General features: G+C 37.8%; 2 protein-coding genes across 2 annotated transcripts; both read left to right on the top strand.

The window, feature by feature from the left end:
- Positions 1 to 7,496: 7,496 nt before the first annotated feature.
- Positions 7,497 to 9,104, top strand: LOC110461091. The gene has a single exon (XM_021514377.1). The coding sequence runs from the start codon at positions 7,497 to 7,499 to the stop codon at positions 9,102 to 9,104; it is 1,608 nt and encodes a 535-aa protein (XP_021370052.1).
- A 2,071-nt stretch (positions 9,105 to 11,175) lies between these two features.
- On the top strand, positions 11,176 to 11,802 carry LOC110461090 (salivary glue protein Sgs-3-like). The gene has a single exon (XM_021514376.1). The coding sequence runs from the start codon at positions 11,176 to 11,178 to the stop codon at positions 11,800 to 11,802; it is 627 nt and encodes a 208-aa protein (XP_021370051.1).
- The last annotated feature ends 722 nt before the right edge of the window (positions 11,803 to 12,524 follow it).

The following is a 12,524-nucleotide window of genomic DNA, read 5'->3' as shown; positions in this document are numbered from 1 at the left end:
TTTAACAACATTTGTATATGGGGTCCTACCATACTAATTTATTTTGGTTATATTGAAATTAGCTGCGTTTCTAATTTAAACATGAGTGTGCTGATAAGACAATATATGAACAAGCATGCACTTGTTCTGTGTATGTTTGATCATGATGCATGCACATTGCATTTGGTTTTATTGAGATCGTGGTGCCATTTGTTGTCCTTTTAAGCTAATTGATGAGATGGAAATAGAAACAAGCTATCCTGAGTTTCAAAGAGTTCGTATTATATCTAGAAGACCATACGTTTCTCTGGTAAATATATGTATCTTTTTTCCGATCAGGAAAACAAAGTAGTTGTCCTAAATCATGAGGTTACACTGAAAGATGCCAGATCGAAGATACATGTTAGTAACATGACGTCATAAATGTGACATGTGTAATCGCATTCAGGGTGTAACCCTCCAGTTGTTAGCCAAAATGTGAACCAATATCTCCGCTTGTGTTTATAATTATATTATCTACAAGAGATCTCGATACATTGACCGCTAGGTTTATACTACCAATTCCGTCCTATGTTCCAATACAGTGAATATGACGCAGTGATAAATGCAATTACTAAATTAGGAAATAGGTAATCGATAAATTAACAAAAGATAAGGTTTGGAAAGTTGTTTCTATAAAATAAAAATACTTAAACGACCACACAAACGAAAAAGTCAAAATATCCATTGATTATTAATCTTTAATTGGTAATTATCTCTTATCTTCACCGCGTCCCGTCACATGCTGTTGTGATCGTTTGACAAATTACTTTTGTTTACAGTATAACATTTATAGATTATTTTTGATATTTTGAACAATAAAACCATTAATCTTCATTTAGATGATAACAACTTCAAGTTTGAATGTCAATCTATAATTATATAATCTTAAAACGAAACTAATTAATACATTTGTGAGATCTTGTGAGATCGGGAAGGAAGGAATGATTGAGCAAACCGTAGAGGCAGAGATAGCGCAATGAAGAGAAAATATGTTGTGAATGATATATTTGTTTGGCGGAAGATATGGTAGAATGAAGAGATAGGACAAGAAAGAGAGATGCAGCATGACGGAAACATGAAGGCATGACGGAGGTATTGTCAATGAAGCATGAAGGAGGTTTTGGGAATGAGGTGTAGAGATGAGGAAAAGAGACTACGGTATCGGCTATGAACGAATTATAGTGTATGAATAAGGGATGATATGGGGTTCGAAGGAGAGATGGGACAACTAAGGAGATAAAGGAATGAAGGGAAGTCGGGTATGGATACGAAATATTTGTAAAAGATGAACATAATACGTACAAACAGGTGAAAAGAAAATGTATGAAGAAGAGAGGAAGATTAAAGGAGAGATGAAAGTTTTTATACAGTTTAAACAATTAAGTTCTTTCAATAGTTACAATTAGTCTTTTAGCAATAATTTGAATACATAATAGAGGAAAATACTAAACACAATAGTATTCAAAATAGTATGCAAATCTAACTGCCCATTTACTACAAATACTTGATTGACCACAATTTGTATTACTTTCATTTTCATACTGGGATATATCCGGCTTTTCAAGAGCATTTGGCAACCGATAATACTAAAACAATGTATTTAAAGCAAAAACAACAATATTACAACGGCTTTGAGGTAACGACCCCAAAGATGCTGCACTATCTACGTATTACGAACATAAGCTAGGTCGGCGTTAAGTTAAATGTGTGAGCTACACTCTTTCAGCTTAACTGTAAACAGCGAGGTGAAATGTATGTACATGTTTGCTATAGATTGTGTTGATTTTGAATGTACTTCGTACGTAGCATAGAGTCATAGGCACATGTCCTCATATATGCATCATATTTGCAAATGAACTACTCAACCATAGTTTCATTTCGGCGGTATTGAAGGTATGTTCTGATCTTCGTCGAATTTTTTCTCTGATATTTGTTTGCTGCTTTAGATCATTCCTGACATTCGATCTATTCTTGGTTCGTTTCGTCTACGGATTGTATACTTGTTTTCGTGATATATTTCCCTTTGCTTATTTTACGTAGCTCTTCATGTTAGAAATTGATCGATTCAGTTACACTTACAGAAAAAATATCAAAATTTTCAAAAATCTTTCTCATGTATTGACATCCATTGTGATATTGAATATTAAAACACAGACTGATAAAATAGGTAACAAACCAGGACGGTTCAAGATGTATACAATCTGTCACTAATCGGTTTAACATATGTGTGTTGCTCAGCTACATGTACGTAAAATTTTGATTCTGTCTAAAGATCACGACCTGATATTACTGTTGCTAAGTTACAGATTAGCGCAATAATGTCTGGCCAGAGAGGTCAAATTGAAGAAGGCTATCCACAGGCAGCTGTGTATATGGGACAGCATACTCATAGCAAGCAGTAGATTATGCCAGTATACATTACACGTACAATATTGTTTTTTCCCACGTTTCTAAATCGATCGCTTCTGAAAATCTGTCCTAACTATTTAAAGAACAAAATGTCTTTATATATTTTAGAGATGGCAACAAACCATTTTTATTTATTATATAATGGTTATTAATTTATTCATTCTATTTTTCTTTATTTTTTTTCATTATTTATTTTATATCTGTTGACTTATTTGTTTGTAAAATGCATTAATTCGACAAAAATGGTTTGCAATTAAATCAGAATGTGAAACTAACATGTATACATATTACATAATGAAGATATTATTGTATCACGCCGATCGTAAAACATTAAAGAGAGAAAAGATACTGTAACAATTGCAATCGTTATAACTAATATCGTGTTTAATGAACTGTTTTCAAGCTATTGTTCAGCTGCCCATTTAAGTGATCGATATCCAGAGGCAGGGTATCCTTATGCTTAGAAGCCTACTAGGTGTCGAGGGAAATCCAGAGATGGTCAGCTTTTATTAAAAGCAAATTGGGGCCCTCTGCTCGACTATTATATGTACATATAGGTTGTGTCAAACCATTGTATAATTTATTGGAACATTGACTAACACCTCAAAAACTGCCTCCACTTAAGAAAATCAATTGAAAGTTGAAATCATGTGCTATAGATTTTTAAGCTAGCCAAATGTACCCATCATGATAATCCCAATCGAAACGAGGAGAAAAAAGAGTACATGTAGGCCCCCAATGATTAAGGTTACATCCTTTATATCGTAACTCACGATGAACACTCTTATCTAATAGTAAACATAGTAAATCAAAATAACAAAGATAACGAATCTTTTAAAAACTGGGCCTTTTAAAGATCTCCTCAAATATTCAATAGGTAAACTCCCTGTACTGGTTTCGATAGTTTACTGCCATAGTGTGTATCAAGGACTGAGTACACAATTAAATGCTTCCAGGTTCAGTATTCACAAATGAAATCCCTTAGAAATATAGGTTTTTTAGTAAAAATAAACTATGCCTCTCAGAACTTGGTTTTTGTGTAAAAGTTTGCTGTTGAAATACTCTAAAGATAACGAATCTAACATGTTTTGTGTCAATTTTTATATTGTGCATATTTTGGTGCAGAGTGCTGAGTGGAAAGTCCTGTGTTTACCCCTGACCCGGAAGTTTATATTTGACATTGGTGACACATGCAGACGATTATCTCAAGAAAAAGGCTTACATGCTATGTTAAAATTTTGATATTTTACTCCCAATATGATGCTCTTAACCAGGTTAGATGGAAAGTAAGCTATCAAATATTGGGAATTCGTTATGAAATAAAATATTGCATTGGAACATATAGTAAAATTGTGGTCTTAGTTATATATTGAACAGAGAAAATGATATATCGAATACATTGTATTTCATTTAATCTGGGCAAAATCTTTTCGTCTAAAAGTTACGTGTATAATGCAATTATAAGATGTTATGTACTATTGTTAGTTGTTTGAGAGTTAAAGCAAGGTTTAAAGGTTTATAGATAATATTATGTATTAGCGTTTCCATGTTAAAACATGTTTTAAGGTATCATCTAAGTAATTGATATTAAATGAAGCATTTTCTGAAATAAAACCAAAGAGCTATGTATGGCAGGTTGCTATGCCTATTTCCCCTGAAGCTGAGACCGATGTGCCACCGTGTACTGTTTTCATAAATGCCAACTTATGGAAATATGGGCAGATTTCCGCCATAGCTCTTTCAATTTTATAGATTGTAGTATGAATAACATTAGGACGTTCCCAAAATATTTACACCATTTGTTTGCCTAATAAATATTTTGCAAACCAGCGTGCGGTCAGATTTAAACGAATTTCAAGTGGTTCTATCACATAAAATTATGATAAGATACGTGGAGTGTTGCAGTCTGATTGATACTGCCTGCACCCTACCATGTTAGGGACGATTATGCTTAGGTATCATAAAATATTTAAATTATCAACGTCCCTACCTGGACATGTATGTTGAAAACCTGTGTTATCGTCGGTGGATTCAAACGATAAAAGATCGCAACGAAGATATTTGTATCGGAAAAGGTACACTATATATGTAGGGAAGGATTAACCGACTTTCATCAATCAGAAACATTGAGTGTGCAATGTATTCATGATCACATAAATCGGCAGAATAAAATCACAAGAGTGCACTTAAACTCTTTCCATTGAAAAGGTATAGGTGGATACCACACCAGAGCTTCAACAAACAAGAAGGTATAATAACAACATTAGACATCCCCTTTTAAAACAACACAGAAGAGAATAAGGACTAAATTGTACTCCTAATAACGACCTCCTAATTTCTCAAAACCTAAATAAAGAAAAACCTTACCAGATACAAACTTTTCAAAAATTTCTCGAAATTTGACCATGAAACAGTTTTGCTTATGATAATGTTATAATATATCTTAATGTATTGCGTATTATCTAAATTCATTTTTTCTATTTACTCATTCATGCTTCCGTTTGAGAGCCTTTTCATATATATAGTATTTCTATGTTTGCTAAGTCCAAACGTACGGATGGTACATTTAAATGTTTATTTTGTATGGCTTTCTGCATCTACAGGCTTCATTGTCAATTGGTGCTTCACTTCATCGTTTGTATTGTGATTATACTTCGGCCGATTCAGGAAAAAACAACTAAATCAAATTGATGTTATGCAGATTTTAAATGAAGCTCAAACGGATATACATTTAACCATTACCAACTTGGCACGTTTACTTCGGGACCAAACTCTTAGAATACCTGTAGATGTTGTAAGTACTCCTCAACTAATCAGCCAACAGTAAATAAAACAAAGTATAAAGAATATATTACTGTTTTGATAGAGTCTACTTTTTTGAAAATTACATAAGTGGTTTGTAAGTCGAGAAAAATCACTGCAATGAACGAATTTGTTCTCAGACCTAGCCAATGTACATTCCCTTGTTACTCTGGAACTGTGTCTTTATGTTTATTTGGGTTTACCTAAATAATTGTTTGTACACAATATTTACTAATCATCTACGCTACCTTATTTGGTAAGGTGTACAGTTTGTCACGTGACCTGGTTGACCAATGGTCATTCAGCCTATAGGGATAGCCCTATTGATATTGTCTTCAGCCATTTTAAGCAGTCTCAGTATCAGCACTGTCTGTTTTTGTTTCTCCCAGTTTTTTAACGCTTTTCCGCCAGTTTACATATACAACACTAGTTTCTTACGAGGTTTAAGTTTTTATTCTACTTAGCTTTGATTTACTACGCTTCACTATCGTGTTTATGTAGCGTTTCACCACGTGCTTTTGTTGACATTTTTCACGTGCGATTTTGTGTCAAGGACGTTTCGTGTTCGTTGGGGTTTTCAAGGAGTACACGGATTTTCTGTTACTGTTTGCAGAGCTTCTACCTTCAGACGTCAATTTTTTTTTCTAGGAAGCCTTGGTTTTCAACGACAGACTAACTAGTGTTTCCGTACGTTGCCTACGTGTTGTGTTGTCATTTTCACGCGTGATATTACTGTGTCAAGGACGTTCTTGATCGTTGGAACTAGGATTACTTGGAATTTCTGTGCACTTCCCTGCACTTCGGTTTATGTGTTTCGGTTGGTGTGTTTATATTGACGCTTCTTTATTCGAGCAGTAGTTTTGGACCTCTGAACAACTTTATTGGATCGAAGTGTGTGTATTTGTTGAACCACGTATCATGGCGCCTAAAAGTAATAAAACCCGAGCAGCGCCGTACGATCCTGAACTCTTGGAAAATTGGACGTTAGCTAGGTTGAAAACCGCCTGTTTAGAACAAGGGATCTCGTTCGCAAGTAACGTTCGTAGGTTTGCTTTGGTCAAGCTGCTTCGGGAGAAGCGGGGATCTCCCGAGGAAACTGGGTCAACTCCGCGTCACTCCATTCTTCCTCAAGGTGCGCGATCCCAGAGTTCCGTGCGTAACGTCAGCCAAGATGGCGGCCCCCATGGTAATAACAATTTGGCAGCTATTATATCAACATTGGCCGAGTCAGTTACGGTGCTGACAAACAAAGTGGACTCACTTGAAACTAAATTGAACTCTGTTGTGCCTCTGGTTACTAATCCGCTTGCCAGGGAACTTTCTACCTCAGATCGGCCGAACTACCCAGATGTAAACACACCTGCTACCTTCCGTGATTTCTCTCGCGACACTGGAGAGTATTCACTGTCAACTGCCTACTCACGTTTCCACAACTTCGCAAGGAACCCGCCCAGCGCGGCAGCAGGAAGCGTCGCCCAGTTGGAAACGCCAGATACTACCGCCACGAGGACTACTTTTGGATATGCTGCCCACACCCTGCCTCTAGTGGAAACCGTTTCCCAGGCACTTAGGAACAGTATCATAACAGGTAGGGATGTAAATTTAGCGGCGCTCCTCATCCCTTACTACAGAGGTTCAGGGGACAGTGGCTTTCAGGAGGCTAAGCCAGATCATAGACTTAACCGAACACTTAGCATCGGGGAGTTCATCCAAGCCTTTGGCACTTACAAACATGTGATGTGTAATACCTTTCCCCATAGACGAGTCGAGTTAGACATGTACGAAAGGGACCTAATTGACATGGCTTCTCGTTTCCAAGGTTCTGGCTTTTATGAGTACCATTGCCAGTTTTCTCTGCGCGCAGCAGCCTACCTACGATGCAACAATGTTTGTGTCGACTGGTCCATACGTGACAATACCCTCTTCAGCAACATTTTTACCAACCGTCAGGCAAATTCTTGTTGTTACTGTGGCAGCTCCCTTCATCTGTCTGCATTTTGCCCTGCTTCTCCACCAAACCATAGTGCTCCTATTAACAGCAGTTCAAGTAAAACATCCAAGGACCGTGTTTATGGCAACACAGTTGATACCCATGGCAGACCTAGGATGTTTCATGGCAGCAAAGAAATCTGCAATAACTTTAACGGGGAAAGGGGCTGTCAAGTGCAATCTTGTTCTAAATCACATGTGTGTTTATCGTGTAAAAACAGTCATCCCAAAGCCAACTGCCCTTTAGAGAGAACTGGGACTCAACACAAGAAGAAATGATAGACTTAGTGGCTACTACACCAGTGTGTATTGAGACCCTTAAATGTGAACTGCAATCTCACCCTGATCAAAATTTTGTTGCTATGTTGACTGAGGGTCTGTCTCAAGGTTTCGATACTGGATTCGAATATCTACCTGGTCAGTCTTTTCAGTGCCGAAACTTACTGTCCGCCTTAAAAGACCCAGCTGTAGTTTCTGATTTAATTCAGAAAGAAATTGCTAAAGGTTTTGTGATAGGCCCTTTTGACTCTATTCCGTTTGTTACCAGTAGAATAAATCCCATTGGCATTGCTGTACATAAATATTCACAGAAGAAGCGCCTAATTGTTGACATGTCTGCTCCTCACAATGACCCAGATAATCCTAGCATGAATAGCCTAATAGACAAAGACAGTCACTCGTTGAAATATGTGAAGATTGATGATGCTATAACCTTGATTAAAGGCCTGGGTCAAGGCACACTGCTCATGAAAACTGATATATCAGATGCTTTCAAGCTTTTACCTATTAAACCAGAGTTGTGGCCCTTACATGGTATTTCATGGGAAGAGAAGTTTTATTTTTTTGTAAGACTTGTTTTTGGCAGTAGATCAAGTCCTAAACTTTTTGATAACCTTTCTGAAGCTATTTGCTGGATTGCTCACAATGTATACAAAATAGACAATGTATTACACTTGCTTGATGACTTTTTAGTGCTTGAACCCTCTATAGCGGATGCGAATGCAACCATGGAGAAGTTTTTAAATATTTTTCATAGATTAAATATTCCCATTGCCAAACACAAGACAGAGGGACCCTGTACAGCTCTTGAGTATTTAGGTGTGTGTCTAGATTCTGATAAAATGGAAGCAAGACTTCCTTTGGCTAAAGTTATCAGAATTCGTGAGATTTTAGACAGTTTTGCCCGACGGAAAACATGTACGAAGCGCGAGCTTTTGTCCCTTCTAGGCCATATGAACTTTGCCAGTAGAGTCATACGTCCAGGACGTTCCTTCGTATCTCACCTCATCAGCCTCTCTACCACAGTACCCAAACTGCACCATCATGTAACTTTGACATCAGCTGTGCGTTCAGATTTAGCTATGTGGTCCTTATTCCTCTCTTCATGGAATGGTGTTTCATTCTTTTTGGATGACAACATTACATTAGCTGCAGACATGGATATCTTCACTGATGCTACCCCCACATCTTTTGGAGGAATACATGGCAATAGCTGGTTCCAAGGCTATTTCCCCCCTGATTTTCACCAGGAGCAACACTCTATGGCACTTTTTGAGTTGTACCCTATAGTGATGTCATGTGTTGTGTGGGGGCATTTGTGGTGTAGAAAGAGAATCCTTTTCTACTGTGATAACTTGGCTACCGTGGAAATCATTCATAAAGGGAGATCCAAGATAGCTAGCATTATGAAGCTTATGAGACGTTTGACTTTTCATGCTGCTAAGCACAATTTTGCTATCCATGCCAAGCACATACCTGGTAAGCAAAACTCTACAGCTGATGCTCTTTCTCGTTGGCAGATGACCAGATTCCGGGAACTGGCACCCTACGCAGACCAGCAACCCACACCTTGCCTCCCCATGCAGGAGCTGATGATGGCTTAAGTGCAGACCTCGCTCATTTGTGGGACCATTCCCTCAGCAAGTCCACACTTGCAACCTATAAGTCAGCATTATCGTGTTTCCTGTCATTTCTTGCCATGCGCTGCCTCGTGGCACCTTGGATTTCAGGAACCCTTCCAGTGATCTCAGAGGACATTTTGTTAGCTTTTGTGACTTTTTGCCAAGCATCTTTAAACTTTAGATTTGATACTATCAAGCTATACTTGGCCGGCATACGCTATCACTACATCCGACAAGGGCAAGGTGATCCTTTAAGTAATTCACTACGCCTGCCATACATTCTACGTGCTGTTAAGAGAACACAGAACAATATTCCTAATGTACATCGACTCCCTATTACCTTTCCTATATTGTCAAATTTATGTACGGCTCTTCATTCAGGAGTATTTACTCCTTTTGTTGACCTCATGTTAGCATGCACCTTTAAAACTGCATTCTATGGTTTTTTACGATGTGGGGAATTCACTTGCAGATCATTCAATGGGAATTTTGTTAAAGTTGGTGATATTGTAATTGCAGATGACAAGTCAAAATTTTCCCTAAGATTACGATCTTCTAAAACAGATCCTTTTGGTAAAGGCGTGTCAATTTTTATTTTTGAAAACAAGCCTCTATATCCTGTTGATACCATGCACAAGTATTTGACCATGAGGCATCAACAAGGTGCTGACGTTGATGCACCTTTATTTCTTGAAAATGAGTGCAGTTATAGACCTCTGACTAGGACTACCTTCTTGTGTTACCTGAAAGATACTTTGAGCAGACTAGGCTATGAAGATAGATTTTTTAGTGGCCATTCTTTTAGAATTGGTGCCTGCACCTCAGGGGCAGCAGGAGGGGTCGAAGGTCATGTCCTCCAAGTTTTGGGTAGATGGAAGTCTGACTGTTTCACTCGTTATATACACACCCATCCTTCCATTATTAAACAGGCCCAGGAAAACATGAATATATCGGAATCTATGTAACCTACCACGTGTATGTATTTTTATATGTGTAACCATTTTTTTATGTAATATTTCTGTTTTACAATTCTTGGGGGCTCTCGCTCTGTTACTTCACATTTACATTTGTATCTGTAACCTTCGTTCGATTTGGACATGTAATTCGGGAATTATACCCCCAATTCATTATATGCTTGTTGTTGTAAATTTTTTTTTTGCAATCATAACCAGTTTGTGTGCCTGCCGGGGAGCACCCCCTTTAAGTCACGTACATTTCTTAATCCTGGTTTGCTTTTTGATAATCTAACATAGTTTTAGGGTAGGTGACTTAGGGCGTGCTTAGCTAGTCAGAGTATAAATGTGTAAGTGCCTGTTGGGGATCGCCCTGTAAACCATGTTTCTTACTTATACTCTGAACACTCAGGCACCGGGGTCGCTCGATGCCTGTTTGCAGGGCCGCCTGTTAGCTACACGCTCCACAGCTTGGGATCGCTCAAGCCCTGGGGATCCCCCCACAACTTATTCTAGTCACAAGCTTGAGATCGCTCAAGCCGGGGATCGACCCACTCTTCTTTTAAGTTAAGTGTGTTGTTTTTTAATTTCGTTTTGCTGTAAATAGATATGTTTGTAACCAACTATGTTGTAGTTAGTCTAAGTAACAGAGAGCAGACCCTAAGAATGCCAAAAGATAACTAATATAACCTGAACAAGTTACTTTAAATTTAGACTCAATACATTTTTGAACTTTAATTCTTTGTTTTGTTGTGTATAAATATAGCATTAATGATCCATGGAACATACATCATGCAATCAATCTCGGTGCTATGGACAAATATTGCATTAGAATGGTTACAAACAATTATCATTGTTTAAAAATTGGTGTTTTGATTTAGGTATTGTTTTACTACCTTAATTTCGCAGATCATTATCATCATTCATTATTAGAGTGCTGTGTTTCGTTGGCAGTGTACTGAATACTTGTTATAAAGAGGCGTCGAAACTAACAAAACTAATTAACATGGGTATTCAAAAGCTGAAATGACAGATAACAGACAAAGTGAGTACATATAACGCACGCGGTCTGTTAAGAACGTGCAATAACTCCTACTCATATGGCAAGTTACGCTTTGGCTGAGAATCTGACAACACCTACAATAACCACTCCTTATCTTACAGCACCTACAATAACCACGCCTAATCTGACTACACCTGCAATAACCACGCCTACTCTGATAACACCTAGAATAACTATGCCTAATCTGAGAGCATCTACAAAAAACACGCCTTATCTGACAGCACCTACAAAAACCACGCATAATCTGACAGCATCTACAAAAAACACGCCTAATCTGGCAGCACCTTCAAAAGCCACGCTAAATATTACAGCACTTACAATAACCCCGCCTAATCTGACAACACCTACAAAAACGACGCCTCATCTGACCAGACCTACAAAAACGACGCCTCATCTGACCAGACCTACACAAACTACACCTAATCTGACTACACCTACAATAACCACAACTTATCTGACTACACCTACAATAACCACGCCTAATATGACAGCACCTATATTAACCACAACTTATCTGACAGCACCTATAATAACCCAGCCTAATCTGACAACACCTACAATAACCACGCCTAATCTGAGAGCACCTACAATAATCACGCCTAATCTGACAGCACCTATAATAACCCAGCCTAGCCTGATAACACCTATAATAACCCCCGCCTAATCTGACAACACCTACAATAACCACGGCTAATCTGACAGCACCTACAATAATCACGCCTAATCTGATAACACCTACAATAACCACGCCTAATCTGACAACACCTACAATAACCACGCCTACGACAACCCTACATCCTGCGATATCCCCTTTAACCAAAACTACTACAACCTCATTCACAACACAACCATTTCTACTGCAACAAAGCCTACCAACATCTACGCCTACTCCGACACCAAGTACACTGATTGATTTACACTCCCCTTATCAGCAACCAACCCACTACTACCCTACAGCTTACATCCATTATATCAGGACGTAAACTTCAACCACGCATGCTGTGTGGTATTATTTTATTTTTTTGTCTGTATTATTCAAATATAAATGACCTTGCAATTGAAAAGTGCATGGTATTGTAGTAAGGAACTATTGTTTAAACGAACATGAACAGTAATACACATAAAACAGCATGAATTCACAGATGGATTCAATTTGACACTTATCGGTTAGGTATGAAGCGCAACTATTTATAACTTTAATGTGCTCTTAAAAGGTATGACCCGCGTTACCTGTTGCTAAGGAATAATATAACATTTGGTCAGAAAGATGCAGTCAAAGCATAATGTATAAAGATAGCTGTAAAGATATGTAGATTTCATTGCAGTGTATATAATCCGAGTAATTATTTAAAGCTAGCCTAATTCGATATAAAAAGTAATGTACTT

Source organism: Mizuhopecten yessoensis, unplaced genomic scaffold, assembly GCF_002113885.1.
Source record: "Mizuhopecten yessoensis strain PY_sf001 unplaced genomic scaffold, ASM211388v2 scaffold10565, whole genome shotgun sequence".
NCBI classification, from domain to species: domain Eukaryota; kingdom Metazoa; phylum Mollusca; class Bivalvia; order Pectinida; family Pectinidae; genus Mizuhopecten; species Mizuhopecten yessoensis.
This window is presented reverse-complemented; position numbering and strand designations above follow the sequence as displayed.